The 27,140-nt window shown below is 37.2% G+C and overlaps 1 protein-coding gene across 19 annotated transcripts in view; it reads right to left on the reverse strand.

Annotated features, from left to right (window-relative positions):
- The window catches only part of LOC122789306 (calcium/calmodulin-dependent protein kinase type II subunit gamma), a 2,351,533-nt gene that overhangs the window by 27,172 nt on the left and 2,297,221 nt on the right, over positions 1-27,140 (reverse strand). For all 19 annotated transcript variants that reach the window (XM_044056632.1, XM_044056627.1, XM_044056637.1 and 16 more), the window contains one exon: positions 7,864-8,109. In XM_044056632.1, the coding sequence (XP_043912567.1) occupies positions 7,877-8,109 (233 nt within the window). In that variant the 3' untranslated portion in view covers positions 7,864-7,876. The remainder of the gene's footprint in view (positions 1-7,863; positions 8,110-27,140) is intronic.

Raw genomic sequence — 27,140 nt, forward strand, 5'->3', positions numbered from 1 at the left:
TACGCTCCCTCTTGCTCAAGTTCTTTTATATGACATTCTTGTTTCAAACCGATTTCCTGGTGCTGTAGTTTTCCTGCTTTAAAGCTTGCTTTTGCACATTTATCAAGACCAAATGACATTCTTATATCACCTGAAAAAGCTTTGACAACTTGCAGTTGTACTTTCAGTTCCTCATCTGATGAGCTATACAGTTTTAAATCACCAGCAAAGAGAAGATGAGAAGTATTTACATTTTGCTACGTCAGTTTTCAGTGTAAAACTGTTTTGTTTATCAAATGATACACTGTGTTGTAGAATTTGAAAGCAGTGTTAGCAGCATGAGTGTCTTTGATGCAGAAGGCTATGGATTCTGCTCCCACACCATGTAGATGGGGTATTGATAGTGCAGGGCCCATTTGATTGCCGATTATTTGGTGCATTTTAAGGGTGGATAGGGTCTACACTCCTAAGTATGTCCTCCTTTGTATGAGATGCCTAGCAACTATGAACTTGTCAGTTTTAGTAATTTCCTATTGCAATATTACCAGTTTACCAATTTTTTAATGTAATATTGGCAATTAATTCTTCAAGGGCAACAGGCACTGAATTTGTAGATGAAACATTGAGATGTAAAGTTGTTTGTCAGTGGCAATCTCTTCATTAGTTACAGATTTCTTTAATGTGGAATTGTTCAGATGATTTCTCTTCTGCAGAGATTGTTTGTATTGAGTGATATTGGTGGATTGTAATGACAGAAGTCTGAATGGCCTTTTATGGTTGAAATTTTCTGAAATAGGTAGTTTTGTCATTATTGGTTTATACATTTTGTTTCTTTGCTTATTAAAAGAATGTTTAAAACTATAAATTTAAAACACATTCTAACAAGTGGTGCTATATTACATAAAAACATATAATTTAATGCAATCAGGAAGTTAAATCAAAGAACAAATACATGTATGTATGCATGGCTGTAAAAATATGTGTAAGGAGTCGCTTTTGAAAACAGCCCAAATGTAAACTTAATCCTCCACTGACCGGATGCATTTTCTATAAATATGGGTTTTCATGCAGTTTCAGTGGCAGAGAATTGTACCGTTCATGCTAAGCCTATTTTCATTGTATTGTTTAGCAAATGGTTATCTGTGTTTGTGCTATTCTAGCTTAAGCTTCTATACACAGAGAGGAGAGAGGTTGCTATTCTACTTTCACTGAGCTGCAAGCTTGCTCGCCTACCCCAGAGTAAATGAAACTGTTTAGATTAACATAAGCAACGCTTTGAACCAAGGCACATGGGCTTCTATTTTGTGAAGTCATGACTTTTATAGTAAAGTACGTGTGAAGGAGAAACAGATTAAAGCAGGTTTATTAAAGTAAATTTCCAACTTCACTTGCAGTTTAAACTATATTACAAGGTATCCTTTCTTCTATGCATTTAAATAATTAAAGGAAATGACTGGACTGGCTTTCTTGGAGTGAATAACTGGGGTGGCTTTTTTGGGGAGTGACCTACCTGTGGGTATGGCTTGTAGGGGTGTTTCATGAGTATGGTGTGGGTGGAGCTTAAGGGGCGCCGGACACTACTTCGCCTAGGGCACTATATCAGCTAAGGCCGGCCCTGCATTGACCTGCTTCAGCTATGGATGGAATCAATGGCATAAGGCAGTAAACGTCTTCCATTATGTGGCTTTATGAAGTATCAAAATTCACAGGATGGTTATTTCTTAGTGGTGTGTTTACTAGACCTTAATACCTACAAGTATTTCAAAAGCAGAAGATAGTGTTTCAAACATTTGGACAAAATTGGAAGATTCTGTGATTCATTCATTCTGTGATTACCTTCTAAATGCATTTCAAGCTCACAGGGTAGATGGCATGTATCCTGGTACTCACTAGCCATAAGGTAGAAAAGTTAATCACGGACAGGGTGCTAACCTGTTGCAAGATGTGCACACTCACTCACTGTTGTACAGCACAAGGACCTACGGACAAATTAGAGAAATAAGAAATCATCTGCTGCACTGTCTTCTGAATGAGAGATGAAACCAGAGCACTATGCAAAAGCTTACGGGGACAAAAGGAAATGTAGGTTGTGCACAAAAGGCATCTCCAGCCGAGAAATGAACTGCAGAACTCAAGTTGTGTGTGGCAACAACACTAATCACTGTGCTGCCGCGTCAGTACTAACACTTCCAGGTGTAAGGAGTAAAAGGAATTGAGAGAAAGTACTAAAGTATGAGGATTTATCATCAGGGTAGAATTTTAAAGAAGAGGCGGGGCATTAACTTCAGGCTAACAGATTAGAGAAATGGCAATTCAAGTGAGTGAGACAGAGATGAAGACAGAGGATTGAGGAAAGTGGACAGTGAATTTTTATGTCATTTGAGAAGTTCTGTGAAACAGGTATAATCCTGAAAAAGTTTTCCATTCCAGACAGAATGAAAAAAAGGTTTAAGTACAGTCAGATATAAAGCTATTGATTTGATGAAGAAGAGTTTAGTTAGAAGTGGAGGACAGATGTCAGCATGCAAACGCATATGAAGCAAAACTGAGACAAGATTGATGGCATGCTCAATAGGATGTCAGTGGAAATGAGAACTGCACAGAAGTGAGTTTTGAGAGTCAGACGAATTAATAAGTCTGTAGATTTTACTGAAGCTTTTTTGCATAATTGGGAAGCTTTGGGAAGTACCCAAAAGCAGTAAGTAAGGGTGCAAACTCATGCTTTGGGAAGAGAACCTTTTTACAGTCAAGTTTTCTTGTAGAGTAAGGTTTGAGATTCTTTAATGTAGTTTGAGTTGAGAGATGACAACTGTGTAAATTTCTATGTTTGAGGAAGTTAAGTGTTATCCTGACGTGGATGTCAAGTGGCAGCTCCCCAAGTAACAACTACTGTGGAGGTTCAGGTAATTTTTTCATTCTGTGTCAAAGACCATGGAGTTTGATTTAACTAATGATGTCTGCCTATTAAACCAAAGATATCTGTAAAGTCCTTTTACAATGAGGCTTGAGGTCTTTAAAATGTTAGGATATGGGTTTAAGAGTAAGAGGTTCTGTGTGTAACAAGATGAGTTTACAGTTAAGCAAATCAGTTGGAAGATTATTTATAAAAATTAAAAATAGGTTACTTACGCTCAAGTATGAAACCCTGAGATAAATTTGATTGTAATGTAGAAGTAGTGCATTGTATAAAGCCATAGTGAATTACAATGGGACAATACGGGAAGCAGCCAGTATCGAAGAATTGTAGGAAGAAGTTATTGTCATTTGCGTCAAATGGCCATTTTAGTTTTACAAATATCACACTCGTGTACAGACCTTTGTCCATACTTGAGAATATGACTGAAGTAAGTCAGCTGAAATGTTGCAGTAATGGTTTTAAATTCTGGCTGAAAAACCAAAGTGGTGAGTTCTGTGTGCAGTAATTTTACAGACTGTAAGACAGAATGAGTTTGTAAACAATGTGTACAAACATTTTAACTACAGTAGAGGTTGGCGATGGGCCAACAGTATTCTGGCAAAGAAGGATCAGATGTTATAGGTGATGGCAGAATGAGAGAGAACTTCCATTTTATTAAGTATTACACTAGAAGTGAGGGAGAGGGTAAAGATATATGGTGCGTCTTTAAGTCGATGAATCGGGTGGCAGTTTTGTAAGAAAACTGCCTTGCATTGTATGTTTTTGTTTTCTGCTTTTTCATATTTTACTGCTTTGTGTAGGTTTCATAGTTTTAACTGCATTGTATACTTTGCTTGCTGTTTCTTACATTTTAACCTTTTAAAAGTTTAGACTGCATTGCGTCTTTACTCTACAACTGATTGTTGTCCTATGTGTTTGGAAACTGGCTTGGGCAATGGCTGAAACTGGTCCAGGGACCAGTCCACTTACCAACTTGTATAGTAAGCAAATAATTTAATTCAAGTTAATAAACAGAGGAGGTAAACTATGGTGAAACTGGAATGTCAGGCTTTGAGAGGTGAAGTCAGTAGTGAATGGTTGAGTTACAAGGAGGCAGCAGAAACAGAGATGGTGACTGAGGAGGTGAAGTCCTACACCTAAAGAAATCCCAATCCCTCTGAGCTACACGCTCTAGGGACCTAAACCTTGTCAGCACAATAAACAGGACATGCTGGAGGGATAGATTCCTATCCCAGAGACTTCCATACTCTGGAACAGGCTACCCATCTATGTCAAGCAAAGTTCATTAGCACTCTTCAAGAAACATCTTGATGAGTGGATGGGAAATAGGAAATACACCCCGGGGATCACTTCTGTGTCTCTGCTCGTCAGTGGCACAGGAAAATAACTTTCTTGGGTGGCGTAAGCCAGGGAACCTTGTTGGCTAGGTTTGCATAGGCCCTTGGGCCGATAGCCTAGTACCTTCCTATGAACCCTGGAGTGTACAATGAATGGACGGAGAAGTTTTGGCGTTGATAATGTTTTATGTCCTGCTCTTCATTTTATTTATGACCTTTAGGCTTCAGGAGTGCTGAATTTGAAAGCAGCACATTGCTGAGATTCAGAATAAACTGACTTTGTATACTTTATAGCAATTATAACTTTGCTTCCAAGTCAGAGTTACTCTGTATGTAAAGTTAATTTATTACTGCTTTACCATAAATGGGATACTCTATCCTTACTGCATATTATGTTCTTGATAACATCTGTTAACCATAGATAAAAGTTACCTCAGCTTAGCAGTTGCTGGGGGGAGGTTCTTTAGTGCAAACTTAACAGAAGTTGAAGAAAGACAGGACTTCCTTGGGGGGCGGCAAGGTTACACAAAGGAGTCCAGTCATTAGAAAAGAGTAAGTTGTGTAACTGTGGTTTAATATGAATAGGGTGTAAAGCAGCTAATGTAGATTAGGGAATTTGAGGGTTTCTGTATGCCAAGCATAAGAGCAGAGGGCAATGATCACTCACCGAGTTTTGGGAGAACGGCAATGGCCAGGAACATGTTTGACAATGAGATCAAGAGAATCTTGCACAGGCAGAACTGGTGGACAAAGAAACAATAAATTGGTATTCAGTGTGTGCAGACGTGGTTCTAAAATGGAGAGGAAGAGGAGGATTAGTGCTAGACTATTTAGAAACCTTCTGAGCGTTTATGTGAACAATAAATGAAAAAATAAAACAAAGGCAATGATATAGACACACTCGAATGAGACATATGGGTTATAAAAATCAAGTGAAAGAACATATGAGGAAGTAAAGAGCATGAAGGTGCTACCAGGAGTACTCCTATAAGCTTTAGGCAGGGACATATATTCTTTCCTTGGATACCATGACAATATCAAAGTGTAGCTAAAACAATACAGCTCTGTTAAAGACAGATAGCTGGAGTAATACAGGGAGAAACCAGACAACTGCACATCTGTAGCTCAAACTTCCATTACTGGGAAGGAGAGAATAATTATTGTTTGGGGTAGGCTGCTCTAGTTCCTAAAACCAAAAACTTGGTGCATTAAAAATGATAATTCTTCACAAAGTGAAGGCTCTGACACACAAACCTGACAGAGTGGAAGCAGACAAACAGAACACACTTTTGTGGGTCTCATAATATTCAGAAATGTCTTGGATACTACTATACAAAGGGGAATAATAAAAGGAATGACAGATATTTATTTATTTTTTGTATTTTTATTTGACATTTGTTAACCAGGTTGGTCCAACTGGGTCAGAAACCCATTTCCAGTGGAGACCCGAGGAGAAAAGCTCCAGTGTATTTAACATAAATACATTTGCAGTACAGTAGATTAATCTAATCTAAGTAATACAAATTAGAGTGAAATATTACATCAAGGAAATATACAGAAACAAAAAGGAATTGAGCACCAAAAAAAAAAAAAAGATACGAGAAATTTTCCAAACTGGTATGGTGGACAGAAAACTAGCTGCCATATGGAAAACAAAGATCACTTCAGTGATTGGTAAGAGGTGTGTTCAAGAAGCCTATAACTAAAACAATGGCTTGCACTGGTACTTGGGTGACCGTAATTTGTATATTAATAGCCACTTCTAAAGGAATGGCTTGGAGTTGGTACTTGGATGGCCCTACACAAGGTGTATACTAGGCTAATGACCACTGAGGTCTTTATAAGCTTGAACAGGCATCCTGGATGTATCCCACATGTTTTCTGATCCTTAGAGGTTATTTTAAGGGGTATATGTAAGCCTCGATAGCGAACACTGCTTAGTAAATGGATGAAAGGTTTATTATGTTTGCCAGTCATATCAACACCACTGTAGAAGTCAGAAACAGTGAACTATGTTTAGCAGGATATATTAAACTGGCATGGTGGGATGATACAAACCAGCTGAGAAACTGCAACAACTTTATTAGCACAGGTATAAAAACACTAACTCAAACAGAGCAAAATAAAAATGTGGACGATGCCTGCATAATGCCATGGTTTCTTCACCAGTTACTGCAGATGCAACAGACTCCACCACAGTGGACACAAACACTTAGCTGATGTTCTTCATGTTCAGACTCCCAAGAGTTTCACCAAGATATACTAACATTAGAGTCTCACAGTAGAAATTTACTTATTTTACTTGCTTTCTCTGCTGACCGCATGCTATTTTTCTGTGCCTTTTCTCATGCTCTGCATGATGGAACTGCTAAATGTCAAGGCAGAATCAACTTCCACCACTTCTGTAACACAACAAACTTCTCTGACCATCACTGTGGGCTGAACTTGGAATAAGCATTGGTCCATCTAACCACCTACAACCTCTTTTTCCCTTTTTGCACATGGGGTTGGGTGTCACTTTGAAAGTGACAATCATTTAGAGCCAAGGTTTACACCCCCTGCCAAAAGCAGTTCTTCCACACCACACACTTGCATGCACACTTACATGTATGGCCAATTTAGCATGTCTTTGGAATGTAGAATGAAACCAGAGCATCCAGAAGAAACCCATACAAACACAGGGAGGACATACAGACTCCACACAGAAGGCACCCCAGTCAAGAATTGAACAGCGGAATGTCTTGCTGTGAGGCAACAACACTATCCGCTGTGCCACTGTGCAACCATGGAATAAGCTTTGGTCATCATGAGCTAATGAGGAAAAGGAAGTCTTAGAATCCATAAGGACATTCTCTTTTGAGAATAACAGAATCTACTTCAAGACTGCGTTGTTGTCATCACTGTAAATATAAGGACACTAATGTGTGGACTTATAGTTGCAAGCTGTATCTTGAACAGTTTATGCTGTCAGAGTGCATTTTCTCTTGTTGCTAGCCTGCAGGGGTACTTCAGGAAGAGGTGACTTTTACAGTGCCAGGCCTAACATTACTTCTCCTAAATGACAAAGAGTGGAAAGAAAGGAATGGATAAAGGTCATAAGGTACAACAACAGGAGCACAGAAATAAAATCTGATGATTCTGTAGGATGAGTGTGTACATGCAAACAGAGGAAGGCACTGAAAAAACTCCATTCTGGATCACTGAAGCATCTGCAGTTTCTGGAAGGTAGTGTTGTATACTGCAGTAACGTTACAGGCTTTTTGGGTGTCAGGATTTATTGCATGCACCAAACTATTTCATGTGCACTCGTCTTGTGCTAGTTTGAAAGTGTCAGTGAAATATACTGAAGTAGGGAATGTGCCACACAACAAACATATACCCACAATGTACCTCATGGGAAATACTGCTTAAGACACTAACTGAAAGCTAAATAAACTGCCAATAGAATCATCTGATATCAGCTTTACGTGAAGTGATACTAAACTACAGGATAAGAAACTACAAAACAGTACTAGCTGTGTAATACAGCTCCCTAGCTTTAAGACCATCTCTGCTGGGTTTCTGGTGGCCTATAATTAACGTAAAAGAAAACTCCATGAAGGAGCATGGAACACACATGAGGATACGTACCTGTGCAAAGTACTCACTGAAGTGGTGCAGCCGGTGCTCCTGAGCAGTGGAAATGTACATTCAGCCATTTTCCATCTCGACGGTGCCAGACACGCGTCTCTTCTGACTGCATGCTTCTGGGTCGACCCTGGCTGTCAATGTACTGTGTCAGACGGATGTAAGCAATGCAGGCTGCATCATCACCAATCAAGTGCACATGTGGGTTCAGGATGGTCGTGTGGATTGGTTTGCTGTTCTTTGATAACACTAGCAGTGAGAAAAATGTTTGGTTAAATCAATGTTTTTGTTGCAAAATTTCATTATGCCTTATTAAAAGATACATCAATAACCACAAAGACATTTTACAATCACTAATTCAGATAATAGAAGAAAATATAATGAAACATTATGCTTCACTTACAAACAAATCTCAGAGAAAAGTAATAATTTGTAAATTTGCAATTGCTCTTATTAGGGTCATCAAGTGAAAAAAAAAAGGCAAACAGAATTTCTCAATCCAGCATTTCATAAATTCTCCCTTCCACTTACTTAAGGACTTCTGCCTAGCTTTCCTTTAAATGCACCTTCTTCTTCTGTTAAATCTCATACCGAGGATCTCAGTTCTGAAACACTTGGCTCATCCCTCAACCTCCACAGTGTCTTGTAATCACTTTTTACTAATATCACAATCATATTTACTGAGGTGATTTTGTGCCTTTCAGGATTCCCAGGAAATATTCCACTAGTGAAAATGGCTCCTAGCTATTAAATACCTTAGTGAATACCTGCTGGAGATCCCTTTTAAATTCTGCTGGTCTTGGAAAAGCCCACAATATATTTAACCAGTTTCCCCTCACCCCTTTGCGACATCTGCAATAATCACTATTCACCACTGCAAATGTCTTGCTATGAATTTCTATATAGGTACCTATGCATACATTTGCAAGTAAAATTCCAGAATTAATGTGATTCACTTGCAAATCTTGTTACTAAATATATCTGCTTTCACATCTCCCAATCAAGATGGAAGTCCAAGAGATGAACTCAGTCATCCCTCATAAGTAGTATTGATTTTAATTTCAAGTTTCTAAACCCCCTACTTGGTACAAACTCTCCCTTTGTTTTTTCAATCCACTTGATCAGTGCAGACTTCCCCACACTTCTGCTACCCTGTGTGTCTTAACTTCTTTCAATAACTCAGACACATCCATTTTTTCAGTCTCCCTAAGTTGAAATGTCCCTTGTACTTCTGCCTAAGACATTATTTCTTCCTCATTTCTTATCATTCTTAAGGGAATAATTATTATTTTTTTTAAACAGCAGCTATATCCCTCCTTTCAAAACCAAAGGCATTTTTTGCAAATAAGTTCTACTTTCCTGTATAATGCAACATAGGTCAGATTTAAATTTCTTGTTTAGGGAAATGGATATACACGTCACTAGAAATTTTAACTTGTTTGATTTCCACGGAAATTTATAAAACTCTTTCAAATCTTTGCGAGAACAAAGTTTAATGAGACTCATTGCTTTCCTTTTCGATTTTAGCGCCGAGAAGCCGCCTTAAGCTCATCCAGAATATTAAAAAGAACTGCTAAATCCCTCTGAAGGGTAATTAAACACACTAATGTGTTAAGGCAAACGCAGCTGTGGGAGCCCCCATTCATAACCCATAGTCACTGCCTACTTGATGCTTTATACCAAAGGCTCTAAATATAAAGCAATAGCGGAAACAGTGGATATGCATAATGAGTGCCCCTTCCGAGAGTAAAGCCATTGTCTCAACCACAGATAACGCATTTATAAATGTTACTTCATCTGTTCGTGCTGCTGTTTTTTGCTACAGGATACTTTGGGAGTGTTTAGCGGTAATTTGTCTTTACATTTATAAATGTATCCAACAAAGTCCCTGGAAATCCTGTGCTATTCAATACTGCACACAGAAAAGGCCAAGCTACTGGACAGAATACCTTTCAACATCACAAAAAAATCAACAACCGTTTCCCATGGCAGGATCTTCTACCACCACTAACATTCTTACACTACTGTGCATCTACTGTGCATCTCAGACCCACACTGACCAACACTCAACACTGCTTTATGAAAATACAGACGTCTCTCTACATAACCTCCCAACTCCACATGGGTTTTACTATACGTGACTTGCTCATATAGTCTTAAATGTCATCTTCCTATTTTTCTTGAAGTTCCTTCTCTGTTTTGACTACGAGCAAATCCTCATTATTTTTATCTCAGCTGTCTCCTCCTAAGGTATACTTTATATCCTTTTAAAATCTTGCTTCACTTTCTCTCACCCCCCTGCATCCACTGCTCCCCATTTAGACAAGTTGTCTTGGAACTGCTCCTCTCACTATTGCATATTCTCCCTATCCAGGATCTAGACTGGAAAGTGCTAGACTTGTACCATTTAACTTAATAGTGTCGCCTCCTGCTCCCAGAGCTCTGACGCATAACAGCCCAAAATAAAGGACCAACTTATTTTTTTTTTTTTAATAATGATAAACGTGCTCCCTTGTGGTACATCTCCTGTCCAGGTGGGACAAAGCTGTACACCTAGATGAGTAATACATGTCATCAGTTTTTTTTTCCTTTCCAAATATAAGTATCAATCAGACCAAATAAATTACAAGTTCCAAAGAATTTATCCACTAGAGATAGTTATAACACTATCAGCCCCTTGTCCACATCTATAGAAGATCTTTTATTCTAAACTACAGAGGGACTATATTCCAGTTTCCCAGCAACAATGCAACCCCTGCTGAAAGACCATTAACTGCGGCATTAAACATCTTAATTCGGCCTGATCTATCCATACTGGAATATAAACAAAGACTATGGCAACATACGTACCAAATCACAATACCCTCACTCATTCATATCTGGCCTGGCTATCCTCAATCACTTTGTCCATCCTGAATGAAAAAGACTCTGAGATAAGAATTACTACCCCCTCATTCATGAGCCCCAGTACAACATGCAGAAACAGCTATCAAATATTTCCCAGACAACTTGTGGAGAGCTCCCCTGAACCTAAAATGTGTTTCTTGTAATGCTATTACACCAAGCTTATTTTCTCGCCACTCCTAATATCCATTTTGTTGAGTGGGCTTGAGGGCTTAATTACTTTCCAAGTAAAAGAAATAAACTATGCATTGTCTACAATTAGTAGAATTCCAAATTTCCTACCTTGGGCAGCCCCCATTTTCCTTCTCCCGTCACTGATGTACTTGCCTTTTACAAAGCCAAGCCTCCCACATCTTCTTTGCAATTAAGAATCGGTGAACGTTCTTATAAGATCTTTTATTCTAAACTACAGAGAGACAAAATCTGCAGAATCACAAAATGCTCAAACTAGTCACATATAAACTCTTTCCAAGGAAAGAGGAAACTGACCTGTATCTGACATACTATGTAATTAACCTTCTCTTTCAGTTAAGGACAAAATGTACTCTTGCTTCAGCTTCACTCTTCATCGATATAAATCTTCCATCAACATTATAACTTGTTTCTCTTTTGAAAAGCCTATCAATTCGAATTTTGAGTCCCATGCCAGTTTAGACAATACCTTATTGTAAAATTAAATAGAAAACACTCATTCCTTCATCCCAAAAAATGTTTGGCATAAAGGCAGAGGGAAGGGAAAAAAAAGAGAAATGTCTATAAACAGTTCTCTTCCTTCTCCCTTACATCATCTATCATTTGTTAACAGTCTTCCCTTACATTATCTATCATTTGTCAACAGTCTTCAAATTAATAAAGCTGTCCCCATTGTTCAAAAGCCATCTGTGACTTTGCAATTAACTAACTTTGACTGAAGAGCATTAATCTCACTTCAGTAACACAGAGAAATAATCTGCATTTGACTGCAAGGTTCTTATTAAAAGTGGTTTATTCCACATGTGAGCAAGCCTTATTACAGCTTGCCTGAATCACTACACTTGGAAAATTACATCATCAATTCTATCAGAGCAGCAACATTAAAAAAAAGGATACTCAACATTTTTCAAAGGCAGATGCATCATATCTAATAAAAAATATTTTGAACTGGTCTTTGCTCTAACAGTTTCTTTTCAACAGGTGATCTGTCCCTTTCAAACCATAAGAGTTTATCAAGCTTTACAAAGTAAAAACCCACTAAAGCCCCTTTGCACAGCAATTGCTTCTATGTCTCTTGAATAAATGAAAACTGACTTTTATATCAGTCAAGGCACTTGTTCACAGACAATGCAGATTTTTTCCTTTGCTAACATTTTCTGTTGACACAACAGAAATTGGTCCACCTTTACCTTCCTAGCTGGTCACAGAGCTGCTGCATTTTCCATCGGTATACTCTGTTTTAACGGTTGTGATCTCAGAGCCATCTGCATCAGACTAATATTCATGTACAGATCTCTGAAAATCTTCAGCTTTAGGAAATGTTTTTAGACCATTAGAAAAGAATACAAACAAGCAAGTTATACTAGGCAGGATCTCAGCCTTCTTTCTTTTCACATCTTAAACACAGGTTGTAATTTGTTTCTCCACCTCCTCATGCTGACAGTATAACCCAGCAATGTGAAAACCCATGTAGTTCCTATTTGTATTTGCTTCTCCACTTTCCACAGTCTAAGAAAGCACGTCATCCTTTTACTTGAAAGTCTCAAACCAGGATGCAACTGGCTGTGGAAGTGGGAATTTGCCAAGAGCTGCACTCATGGGTCCAAACAACCAGCATGCCCATTCCAATTTGATGTTAACTGAGGTTATGTCATCTCCAAAACCACCTACTGCAAATAAGTTATACAATCATCCCTCCGACATTTCTCTGACACATTAATAAATTTAAGATTTTTCCACCTGGCTTGATCTTCTCTCTCTTACAAATTTGTATCCACCTGTTCCAGTTATACCTCATCTTCTCTGACTAGGGTTTCTAATAATGGCTCTTTTGGTCTTATTAACCACCGTATCAGAGTTGGTTCCTCCAATTTGTATTGCTTTTTGATGATGGTGGACACATACTCCTCCAATCGCATATTCACAGTGTGACTCTCTTTAAAAATGTGAGTGAAGAAAACACTGGCATCTTTCTTCTGTTCTTTTAGCACTCTCAGACACATACCACACTGCTCAGTCTTGGAACTTGCTGGTATCAATAGTCTGACCTTCTTAAAGCTTGCCAAACGCTGTGTTCATCATCTTTAATTAATATGAAAAATTATTACTTAAAAAACTCCTAGTAAACCTCAGGGCACATGTCAGCAAGTTTTACAGCAAATTTCTGCATTATTTTATGAAGTGTACTGAAGATAATTTTATTCATGTATGGTTTGACCTTTTTCATAACATGAGTTTTACTCCATTTTTTTTTCTTGCATCCTATCAGAAAAACAGATCAATTTCAGTGCTCCAAGTCAGCCCAACCAACCAAATGATAGTTCCATGTTATATTTAACAAAAATAAGTTACAAATGAATACAATTAAAGCACAAATAATGCATACACAGACAGTGCAAACAATTACCCCACTATTGCAGGTGAAGAGAAAACATTTAAAAAGTTTAAAATCCTGAAACGAAACACACAAGGCTTCACACAATTCTTAAAGACCTAAAAGTTATCCATTTCCTAATATTTTGGGGTAGAATGTTCAAACTTGTCAGCTACAGTAGTGAAAAACTCCAGCGACAGAAAAATGCAATGTCAGTGCGGGATTCTCTAACAGCTTTCACCACAAAATAAGAAGTTAGGCAGGCAAAAAGAATGAACTACATTTTATAAGTACATGTGGACTTAACTCTGTAATCCCTAGACAATTAAGAGTCCTTCTACAGATGATCCTGCAATAGGGTTGCCACCTTTTCAAATGCCCAAAGTGGGACATTTTTTGTAGAAACATCAGATTTTGCAGGCCAAACATACTCAGGGCTGGTACAAAGGACAGAACTTCACTTTTTTGCCAAAATAAAATCTTATTCTTGCAGCATTTGAGTTACTTATTTTGTTTCTTATAACATTTAAATGTTTTCAATACAAATAACTATTTCATGCAACTATTAAAGAAAATGTAGGAAATATTTTTGTCCTAAAATCTCAGGACATTTGCCATTTTTCACATTTTTTACAGGACACAAATGCCGAAACAGGGACTGTCCCTTGCAAAGTGGGACAGGTGGTAACCCTATCCTGCAATGAAACATACCAAAACAATTTGATTGGACTTGTTAGCAAAAGGGATTTACAACTGCAAGGAACGCAAGTGTCACGGCTGCAACAGCAACAGTTTGCAGCAACTTTCATTCACTAATTACACTGGATTTAGCACAGCTAAGTACAATTAACTACTGTGCATTTCTCAACACGTGGAAGTATAATAAACAGCCCTGCCACAGAACCCAGGAACTACAGACCTATCAGCCTAAACAGTCTAATTTGCCAAGTTGTGAATGCATCATATCAGAGTTAACCACAACATTAAAAACTTCACACAAATAGACCCCACCCAATAGTTTGGTTTTGTCAAGGGGAGGTTGTATTTACTTAATTCACTTAACTTCTTGAAAAGGTCACACATCTTATGTGGATATGGCCAAGGCATTCGACACTATGCTCCTTCTGGTATGGTAAATAAATGAAAAGACCTAAATGTAGACCCTTACGTGGTAATGTGGATAGCTAATTGGTCAAAACACAGAAACCATGCGGTCAAGGTTGCAGCTGCCACCTCAGAAAATAAAAAGGTAAATACTGGTGTACTTCAGGGCTTGGTGCTGGGACCCCTCTTTTTGGCATATACTTCTCCAAATGACACACCAAACCAATGGTTAACTAAGTTTGTAGATACATGTAGGTTGTGTCACAGTCTGATCACCCTTGGACAACATGGTATCCATACAACAGGAATTAATACTTACAAACCAATGGTATGCTGAAATGGGCTAGAATTTAATGGAAAAAAAATGCAATACTGTCACCTGTGGTAAACAATTCTTATATGAACTTAGTGCACAGCGACTACTCCACTTCAAACAGGCACGACTGTCGGGGATCTCACACTGTGGTCAATAACTCAGTTTCGTTTAACCATCATGCAATGTCAGTGGTCAGGAAATCTTTCAACGTACCACAGAAGCATCCAGTAGAGTAAACAAAATGAAACTAGTACTGTACTAATGGCCAAACAGCACAACTGATATGTAGAGTCAACTCATCTAGGCCGAATGTATTAATCATCCCACAGCACTCAGCGTTAATTAGGCCAAGTACAAAATACAATGCTCACTTCAATATGTGCCTGTCTAGAAACATCACTCACTTAAAAACACATCATAAATTCCCAATTGAAAAGCTTAATGGTGTAAAGACCCTTGGCTATAAATACTGAATTGAATCTCTGTCTCTACACTGGGTCTCTTATAGACTCCTGTGCAAAGATACGCGTCTTACATTCCATGTCATAAAGAACAAACATTCCACAATTACTAGAAGTAAGGATTTAAATCCTAACCAACATATACATAAAACATGCTGAAGGGACAATTATATATTATCCAATATTAACTCATCACTAATACAAATTGTTTTTCCAAGCAAAACAAAGTGCTGAACCCCTGCATACTTCACAAATAGCCCAGATGACTAGGTGGGCATCCATAAATTCATTGCTTGCCTGGACTAACCTATTTGCCTTTCTTGAAGTGGGAGATATGGCATAATGGAGGGTATTGGCAAGGTGCATATGGTCTCACAACGTTCTTGTCTTGTACCTCTACGATTTTATCACCTACGTCTGCTTGTTTACTGCCTTGCTAGACTGTATCCTTCCTGTGGTTGCTTATTGCCCTGCTATATTGCCTCTGTACTAGGATAGTATCATATACCTTGTTGTACTACCACTTTTCTGCACTGTATCTGTCACTGTGGTATCCGAGCTTGTTGTCAACATATGTGTTGTGGTGCCTTAGCTTATTGCATCTAACAACTCTTGTAACATTTTGCACGCTGCATTATCCATCTCGTAGAATCTTGGGACACTCTTCCTATTGTACTAACCATCACCTGAAGATTAGGAGACAGCTTGTAGCTACAGTTTCTGGAATACCATGCCATGATATTCATGCTTACTAGTCAGTCTCACTGAAATAAATTGGTACTGCACTGATCATGACATTGCAGTTCCCCTGCTTGCTGCACAGGCTCTCCTATACTGTTACTTTGCCAAACATCTCTTGATTTACTGTGCTGTGACATCCATACCTGCTGCTCAGTATATTCTTATAGTACTGTACTGCTTTGTGCTGTACTCTGTTGTCAGGTAACAAATTGCACTGTACTGTGCCATACCACACTGTGATATACTGTTTCTACTGCTTCATTGTTCCATTATACATCATGCAGCCCCCTACCTTTTCAATAAGGCCAAGTTTCATTAGATTTTATAAAATCACAACATATGCAACCTGGCATTTCTGGATTAAACATGGGTCCTCAATCTGTCTCTGCTTCATCTGTTGCCAATCTGTAGCACTAAGCATCTTAATGAATGCATAATTTGTCACATTATGACTTATGACCAGTTGCTATTATCAGAGACGAGGTCCCCATGTGACAAGGTGCAAATATTTACTGCAATTGGATGCAAACCTCTCAAACAAATTGGTTATTACTGACCATACTAACACACCTACACTCAGCTAGACAAATATAAAAACTTCCAGTGCCATGGTACTCTAAAGATTAAATCTGAAACTAGTCGGACATCCGAGGCACGGTACCTCCAATGAGTGCACTTCAGCCAAACCTAAGCAACATTCTAACAACCATTCTACACCACATACAGCTTCCTTCACCAAAATCACAGACAAGAGTGCTTTTGTCAAGCCCTTCAGGCTACAAGAGTACTCCTGTAAACATGGAAATATACATATTATAGGGGACTTCATAGTTCTGCTTTCAGAGAAAAATGGAAACTAGCCTTCAGCAGTATTCTACCATCAGTGAGAATGATGCCACAATGTTAGCAGAAGATGACTGACTAACACTTACTTTGGCTGTTGGTGCCACTCTGAGATGGTCTAACGTTTGTCAGCCAAGAGGGAAACAGAAAACAATCCCACCTGTTTGACAAGTGATGTCCCTGACTTTTACATACTGATAACATATTCTCTATCCCCATAATGCCTTTTTTGCACTGTCAGTTTACTCAGGCTACTAATTTAGTAAAAATAAGTCAGAAACTGGAAAACATTCATGATAGCAACCTAAATAAGAAGCACCAAAAGACAGAAATAAACTACTGACCAAACTGCAGAAGTGTGCGAACCAAATACTCCACAATAAAACCACTGGTATGTTGATGCTGTAAAAAATGCTGGTAGTCCACAAAGTAAAGCAAAAAAGTTTATTGTAAGACAATAGAAAGCTGGTAAGCGCTTTCATCCTCAACAAAAGAACTTCATCAGACAAATTAAAATCAAACACAGAACACATTTTAAAGACTCCCTTTGTGCTTCACATGACAGTAGCCATTCCCTCTAAGTAACAAAAATTTAAAAGGGCAATACAAACTGTGATGTCAATGACAAAATGTTAAATACATGTTACTTGATATAAAAAAAATATAGAAAATATATAAAAGATCATCCACTTCGCAATTTTTTAAAAGAGCAATGAATAAATATATAAATAAATAATAATCGGTTTAAAGCTCTCAATTTTAAAAGGGAATTAATAGAGAGGGAGTCATTTAAACCTGGCCAGTTGTTCACATTTAATAACTGCCAGCATAATTCTCTCTTTTCTAGTAAGGGAGACCATGGCACCTCCCCTGATATCCATCATGGCACCATCAAAAACAAAAAAATTAAAAGTGTTCTCTGAGGTATGTTTATACAGAGCATTTGTCTCTTTGCCTGTTCTTATTTCATACAAATGTTCATATATTCTGTTTTTAAATTTGCTATCAGTTTTTCCAATGTAAAAACAATCACATAGGTTACAGAGGGCACAATAAATAATACGCTCAGAGTTACAGTTATACTTCTTCTTGATATGAATCTTAGTGTTGTTGATCATAAATACTGTTCCTTCCTTTATGTTAGTAATGGTTGATATAAAGGATCTTTATTCAGTAATTCCCCACCAGGAGGGGTTAGAATGGTTTAATGAATTTTTATATGAAAAGAAAATAAACCATTTTGATGTAATAATGTATACCCAGTTGATGGAGATGGTCCTTAAGAACAATTTTATTTTATTTAATAAGGAGATTTTTATTTTACAACAGTAAGGGGTAGCTATGGGTTCTGCGTGTGGTGGTCTTTATGCTAACATAGTGGTTTTACAGTGGGAGAAGAAATATTTGTTTCCTTCTGACTTTTACAAGCATGTTAAATATTATACACGATTCCTGGATGACCTTTTTATTTTATGGGATGGTCCCTATGCCCTTATTAGTGATTTTATTAGATATTTAGATTCCACCACTTCATTTTTAAGATTTACATATTCATTTAACTTACATGAGATAGCCTTCCTTGATATTAAATTAAGGATTACCAAAATAGTAGGTTTATATCTATAATATATCGAAAGGACACATATTAAAATTCATTACTTCATTATAGCAGCATCCACCCTCAGAAACAGAAAAAAGCTATTAAGGGACAGTTTGTACGAGCTGCCCGTTTGGTATCACTTTCAGAAGATTTTTTAGATGAATGTGATACCTTAAAAGACATGTTTTTAAAGAGGGGCTACCATTCGAGACTTGTTAATGATGTCCTTTTAGAGGTAGTAAATAATTGAGATAAATTTTTATATACCTCTTTTATCTGACTGAATGTTGTACCCCTAAACTCTGTTTTTACAGGAAAAGATTATAATACTTCATTCATTTCTACATACACGATTGATAGTCCTGATATTAAACATATTTTGAGTAAAAACTGGTCAATTCTAACACATGACCGAAGTATCAAAACACATATTGATGAACAACCTACTGTTATTTTTAGAAAAGGTAGAAATTTGAAAAAACATTTCGAGAAAGGACATGCTGTGAATCATTTTTCGAATGGACGTATGTTGAAGTGTGGTATGTTTCGATACTGTCCCTTTTTAAAGGAAGGAACAGTATTTATGATCAACAACACTAAGATTTATATCAAAAATAAGTATAACTGTAACTCTGAACGTATTATTTATTGTAAAATAAAAGCACAAGAACCAACAGCGTTAGCAGATATTGCAGGTATCAGCTTAAGAAATCAGTCGAACGAAATAAACCAGTCTTCTCTTTATTCAAGGTGTAAGAACGAGATAAGCGCTTTCACAAAGATGCTTCATCAGATCTCAGACAAATAAGTATAAAGAGGTCATCTTTAAATACTCTAAAAATTAATTAACAATTCACAAGCAATTAATAGTTAAAAGGGTAATGATCCCATCTTCAGTGATCTGTATGTGTGAAAAATACTATGGTTAAAACTTGCTTAAAAACTCTGTGTGATAAAAAATCATATAAATGCAATTATGTATATAATGAATACATAAGCAACTTACATGGAAACAGACTTCAATATTATAAAAATAAAAGGCAAACTTAACATATACTATTTACAATCATGAAAACTGTCTGTATATGAAATAAATAATGGAAATTTCAATATTCTATGCTCTCAGTGTCCAGGGTGTAAATGTAAGGAATGTATGAGTGCAATAAATGTACATATAATACAGAAATATATATGTTAAAAATGTATGTGTATTATGTTATGGACATGAGGAATTTCTATCCTCATTCCACATTTAATTATTTAACATTCCTTCTTAGCCTTAATTTGGGTCTAATCGAAGCTCTTTCATTCAAGCCAGACCCTTGATCGGCTCTCAATTTAATAATCCATTCTGTCTCTCTGCTCTCTGTGTGGGTTTTAATATCACCCCCTCTAGAGTTAGGAATTATCACCTCCAGTACTTTGAAGGAGAACCTATGCTGTATATCTGTCATAATAACATGCTTTGCCAAGGCATTCTGGGTGGTCCCCTTTTTCATGTGATAAACGTGCTCCCTCATGCGATCTCTCAGGGGACGGTTGGTTTTACCAACATAAAAGCTAGTGCATAATTGGCATCTGGCCAAATAAACAACATGAGGAGTCATGCAATCGGCTGTCACCAGTGTCTGATAATATCTACCACTGTCAGGATGATGGAACCCTGGTGTATCATCTATATAACAACAGAAGTTACACCGTCCACATGGTCTGGTGTAGCCATCCATCCTATCTACTTCTCTATGAAAGACAGAGCATAGTCTCCTCTTCAAGTTGTTTTTATTTCTGTACAAAAATCTGGGTCTGTCCCCTACTATGTTTCTAACTTCATCATTTGTGCATAGTACGGCCCAATGTTTGCTAAATACATCTCTCAGTTCATTATAATCTGAAGAAAATTGTGTAATGAACTTTAATCCCCCAGGGACATTAATCTTGTCAGTGGAGGGAAGGGTCGACTCAGCGGGTCCAAAGTAAGGAGCCCCTGTAGTAGATCTCAAATCTGACATATCACTAAACTGTGTGTTAACTTCATCCTCACTATAACCTCTAGAACATAGTCTATCTTTCAGTTTATTAAGTTCTGTTTCGAAGCCAGACTCAGTGGGATTTAATCTTGATGCCCTGATTGCTTGTCCTCTGATTATATTTCTGAAGACATGGTGCATACTGGTTCTATCTAGTAAGTTGTTGCTATAACAAGTCTTCCTATAGACACCAGTGTTGATGAAGTTGTCATCAATCCTCTCAATATACATGTCAAGAAAATTGATTTTATACTGTGAATACTCCATAGAGAATTTCAGGCAGGTAGTCAAATTATTCATAATGTTAAAAAATCTCTCTAATTGTTCAGATGTCCCTTTCCATAGAATAAATAAATCGTCGACAAAACGTCGATAATATACAACATGGTCTTGAAATGATTTCTCATTGAACAGGACCTGTTCTTCCCAATAGGCCAAATACATATTGGCGTAGCTATTGGCACAGGGAGTGCCCATAGCTTGTTTGTAGAAATCTCCATTAAACATGAATAGATTATTTTCCAGAACTAATTCTAAGAAACATGTTATCAAATCAATCTTTACAGGCGTATACCCACTGTGCATTCTCAAATAATTGATCACATAACGTAGGCCCATGTTGTTAGGTATGACTGTAAACAAGGATTGAACATCAAAGGTGACAAAAAGGTAGTCAAGTGTGATGCTCATATCCTTGGTACAGTCATATAAGTCAAGCAAAAATTGTTTTGAGTCTCTGAGAATGACTCTATTAGAATTCAACACCGGTCTCAGGTGCTTCTCTACATACACTGATAGATGTTCAGTCACCCAGTCTCGACCTGACACTATCGGTCTCATGGGTGGTTTGATGGAATCTTTATGTATCTTTGGTAAGCCATGTATAGTGGGTATCATGGGATGACAAATCATGAGATATTGAAATAAGTCTTGATCTATTAACTCCCCTTGAAATATATCTGTGATGGTGTCATGTACATGCTTAATGACTCCTTCTATGTACTGTGATGTTATCTTCATGTAGGAATCATCACTTAACATGGAGTTCATGCGTATGGTGTAGTCTGTGGTATCCATTACAACTACCTTCCCACCTTTATCGGCCGGTCTGATGGTAATGTCTGAGTTATTCTGTAACTTCTTGAGGCTCGCCCTTTCTCTGTAAGTTAAATTATCTTTCACAAAGGGGTGTTTCTTAGTGGTTCTATTCTCATAATAATTATGGAGTTCCTCTTCAGTTAATCTCATGTAGGCCTCAACCAATGGGTGATTAATCGGTGTGTACTCACTCCGATTCTTGAACTTAAATTCTTGCTCAATGTTAATTTCAGAGTGGTCTTTAAATATATACTTCAACATAGCATTTCTACAAAATAATTTCAAGTCAACGACACTGTCTGTCAATTGACTCTGACATTTAGGGATAAAATTCAGCCCTTTATTAAGAAGGCCGATAAAGGTGGGAAGGTAGTTGTAATGGATACCACAGACTACACCATACGCATGAACTCCATGTTAAGTGATGATTCCTACATGAAGATAACATCACAGTACATAGAAGGAGTCATTAAGCATGTACATGACACCATCACAGATATATTTCAAGGGGAGTTAATAGATCAAGACTTATTTCAATATCTCATGATTTGTCATCCCATGATACCCACTATACATGGCTTACCAAAGATACATAAAGATTCCATCAAACCACCCATGAGACCGATAGTGTCAGGTCGAGACTGGGTGACTGAACATCTATCAGTGTATGTAGAGAAGCACCTGAGACCGGTGTTGAATTCTAATAGAGTCATTCTCAGAGACTCAAAACAATTTTTGCTTGACTTATATGACTGTACCAAGGATATGAGCATCACACTTGACTACCTTTTTGTCACCTTTGATGTTCAATCCTTGTTTACAGTCATACCTAACAACATGGGCCTACGTTATGTGATCAATTATTTGAGAATGCACAGTGGGTATACGCCTGTAAAGATTGATTTGATAACATGTTTCTTAGAATTAGTTCTGGAAAATAATCTATTCATGTTTAATGGAGATTTCTACAAACAGCTATGGGCACTCCCTGTGCCAATAGCTACGCCAATATGTATTTGGCCTATTGGGAAGAACAGGTCCTGTTCAATGAGAAATCATTTCAAGACCATGTTGTATATTATCGACGTTTTGTCGACGATTTATTTATTCTATGGAAAGGGACATCTGAACAATTAGAGAGATTTTTTAACATTATGAATAATTTGACTACCTGCCTGAAATTCTCTATGGAGTATTCACAGTATAAAATCAATTTTCTTGACATGTATATTGAGAGGATTGATGACAACTTCATCAACACTGGTGTCTATAGGAAGACTTGTTATAGCAACAACTTACTAGATAGAACCAGTATGCACCCTCCGCATGTCTTCAGAAATATAATCAGAGGACAAGCAATCAGGGCATCAAGATTAAATCCCACTGAGTCTGGCTTCGAAACAGAACTTAATAAACTGAAAGATAGACTATGTTCTAGAGGTTATAGTGAGGATGAAGTTAACACACAGTTTAGTGATATGTCAGATTTGAGATCTACTATACTTTGGACCTCCACTGACAAGATTAATGTCCCTGGGGGATTAAAGTTCATTACACAATTTTCTTCAGATTATAATGAACTGAGAGATGTATTTAGCAAACATTTATGCACAAATGATGAAGTTAGAAACATAGTAGGACAGACCCAGATTTTTGTACAGAAATAAAAACAACTTGAAGAGGAGACTATGCTCTGTCTTTCATAGAGAAGTAGATAGGATCGATGGCTACACCAGACCATGTGGTGTTGTTATATAGATGATACACCAGGGTTCCATCATCCTGACAGTGGTAGATATTATCAGACACTGGTGACAGCCGATTGCATGACTCCTCATGTTGTTTATTTGGCCAGATGCCAATTATGCACTAGCTTTTATGTTGGTATCACATGAAAAAGGGGACCACCCAGAATGCCTTGGCAAAGCATGTTATTATGACAGATATACAGCATAGGTTCTCCTTCAAAGTACTGGAGGTGATAATTCCTAACTCTAGAGGGGGTGATATTAAAACCCACACAGAGAGCAGAGAGACAGAATGGATTATTAAATTGAGAGCCGATCAAGGGTCTGGCTTGAATGAAAGAGCTTCGATTAGACCCAAATTAAGGCTAAGAAGGAATGTTAAATAATTAAATGTGGAATGAGGATAGAAATTCCTCATGTCCATAACATAATACACATACATTTTTAACATATATATTTCTGTATTATATGTACATTTATTGCACTCATACATTCCTTACATTTACACCCTGGACACTGAGAGCATAGAATATTGAAATTTCCATTATTTATTTCATATACAGACAGTTTTCATGATTGTAAATAGTATATGTTAAGTTTGCCTTTTATTTTTATAATATTGAAGTCTGTTTCCATGTAAGTTGCTTATGTATTCATTATATACATAATTGCATTTATATGATTTTTTATCACACAGAGTTTTTAAGCAAGTTTTAACCATAGTATTTTTCACACATACAGATCACTGAAGATGGTATCATTACCCTTTTAACTATTAATTGCTTGTGAATTGTTAATTAATTTTTAGAGTATTTAAAGATGACCTCTTTATACTTATTTGTCTGAGATCTGATGAAGCATCTTTGTGAAAGCGCTTATCTCGTTCTTACACCTTGAATAAAGAGAAGACTGGTTTATTTCGTTCGACTGATTTCTTAAGCTGATACCTGCAATATCTGCTAACGCTGTTAGTTCTTGTGCTTTTATTTTATTATCAAACTATTTCGTAGAACCCAGCGCTCACTTGCAGCTAAGCAAGTTTCTTTTGCTATTCTATGTATTATTTATTGTGCCCTCTGTAACCTATGTGATTGTTTTTACATTGAAAAAACTGATAGAAAATTTAAAAATAGAATATATGAACATTTGTATGAAATAAGAACAGGCAAAGAGACAGATGATCTGTATAAACATACCTCAGCAAACACTTTTAATTTTTTTGTTACTGATGGTGTCACGATGGATATCAGGGGGGGTGCATGGTCTGACTTATTAGAAAAGAGAGAATCACAGCCAGCGTTAGGCACCCGCAAAACCCACGGCCAGCCCCCGATTACATCCCAGTGAACGAGGGCCCCCATGCAGCAGCTGTGAGTTTCTCTGTTCCCTCCGCTCATTGCTCTGCAAAACACCTTTTGGATGTCCACACAGCTCAGTAACATCACCGCGCGACTGCAAACTATTTTCCTCCCCCTTTTTTTTTTTTTTAACGTGCCTGTAAGCTGCTCTCAATCAGGTCCGCTTCAGTGAAGCACAGGACCTGATTGACTGCAGCAGCCAGGAAAAGAACTTTTTTTTTTTTTGACATGTAATAATGTCCAACCTGTCACTGGATAAGGAGGTTGAACTGGTAAATAAAAGGTTTAAGGTAGGAAAGCAGGATTTATGGCAGTTTCTTAATATTAATAAACTTGAAGCATTTCCACTTATTCAATAAAATGTTTTCCTCTGCATTGCGTCCTAAACTATGCTGATACTATACTGGAAATTCTTTTGAACGCATACATAAAGTATTTATATGCTAGACGTCCACTGTTACTGTGGGCAGATACTACTTTTTTTTTCATGTGTGCATTTGTGTGTGTGATGTGCATCAGATTAGTTGACTTAAAAGTATGTTTGTGGTAATGAAATAATAAAGTAAGATAGTTATAGATGCATTACTAATGAAAGCTCGAGCCTCCTGCAACAGATGGGACCCAGCCTACCTTAACACAGCAGTGTAACAGCTACCTGTAGTAGGAAAATATTCTGCTACAAATAACAGAAGCATTCCTAAATGTTTTTGTGTAATATTTAATCTCAAAACTTACTTTTGTGCAGTCAGGAAAATTCCAGACATACAAAAAATAATACCATAACAAATGGAGTTACACACAAATACATGCAATTTATGTTTCTCTCCTTTATTAGTCCAGTTTGCAATAGAAAGTGGATCAAGCCACTCTTGGTCTATTACATTACAAGGTAAATATTCACAGGCAATCTGCAAACTAAATCAACGCTTCAAGTGTAGGGGCATACCTCTCAACCTCTTAGAGCAAGAAATCTGGACAAACCATAAATAAAAGTGTGTCAAAGACCCAAAAATAGTGACAATTTTTAAATATTGCTCTTACAAACTTAAGTTGATAGAATAACAGGTTTTGCATTAGCATCCTAGCCGGCTTTAGGCACATGCTATCGCTGGGGGGCCCCCAACCGCAGCAAGTTATCTTACTTTGATATTTTGTAACATGTCTGCCAAACTAACAAAAGCTAGTACAGCAATCTTGTATACTTAATAAACCAGGTAGGTAATAACTCTTACTTATATCTTCTTTAAAATTAAAACATATCTCTGGTTATAGTAACAGTGTTTTATCAAGTAACAGGCTTCATAATTCTATTAAATATTTTACCACGGACATAGTGCCTATGGCTTAATTAAACCCTGCTTGGTGGACATTCTCTCCACTAAAACCAACAACATAGCCAGCTTTAGGTACCTGCAATATCTGTGGCTGCAAGGAGGCCCCTTAATCATCCTTGACTTTGTAGGGGGCCCACAAAAGCAACTGATGTTTAGGAAAATGAGGAAAAAAATTATTAATTTCCTAATTATGCTCTTTAACCTGAAAAGGGATGTGGTATGACCCTGTTAGGATAAAGCTTTAAATGAACATAAGCAAGGTAAGCACTAGAGAGGTCAGCAGCCCAGAGTGACCAAGGTAAGCACTAGAGAGATCAGCAACCCAGAGTGACTGAGCTGAGTGCACAACTTGTATTTTAAGAAGATCTGATGCTTCTGATCTTCAGAGATGTTCTTACCTTCAGGGATTTTTATAAATATTGGTAGAACATTAGATACTACAACTCTTAACTTCTTTGCAGAAGAATTCAGCACAATACCAAAATTAATAGCAGAATAAAGGCTGAAAATCAGGAACATATTTTAAATATCACTCTTAATTCATTTACATCTTTTGCATCAACTTGCATTTTTTTTGGATAATATGAAGTATAAACATCTGATGCCTGGAATTATTGACTGTCAGTGTTCCTGAATGACTTACTAGCAAATTAAACTTTTTTATGAAGGACAGAGCAAAATTAGGGAAGGTCTGTGAAATCATAGACAGTCACAGGTATAAATTACTCTTCGCTGACTAAATAAAAGTGACTTAGCCCTGCTGCTGTTTGATGATTATTAAACAGCATTCACTGACCTGGTGTGGCTCTACCAGTGGTCCACACTGTATTGCTATTTGCTGAAATAAGTACAAAACTAGTATTGCTATGGCTTTTGTGTGCGTTTGTAAAAAAAAATATCAGTGATTTTATCTCTGCATACACCCAGTAATGCCAGGATACATGTTATTCTTTTGGGTTTCAGTAAAAGATGTAGCTAACAAGTAATCATATTTCAAAAGTAATGCATAAAATATATCACAGAACATTCAGACAATTCAGTCTTCAAGGAGTCCAGTGGTCCCCACTCCCCAGACTGTACAAATTTATACAGGGAACTCCATTAATCATCTGTGACTGTATTGCTAGTTTGGGAAAAATGAGAAAAAAATGTAGTAATTTTCTGATTAAGGTCTTTACCT

The sequence above is a fragment of the Protopterus annectens genome, chromosome 14.part0 (assembly GCF_019279795.1).
Source record: "Protopterus annectens isolate FY-2018-M chromosome 14.part0, PAN1.0, whole genome shotgun sequence".
Taxonomy (NCBI): domain Eukaryota; kingdom Metazoa; phylum Chordata; order Ceratodontiformes; family Protopteridae; genus Protopterus; species Protopterus annectens.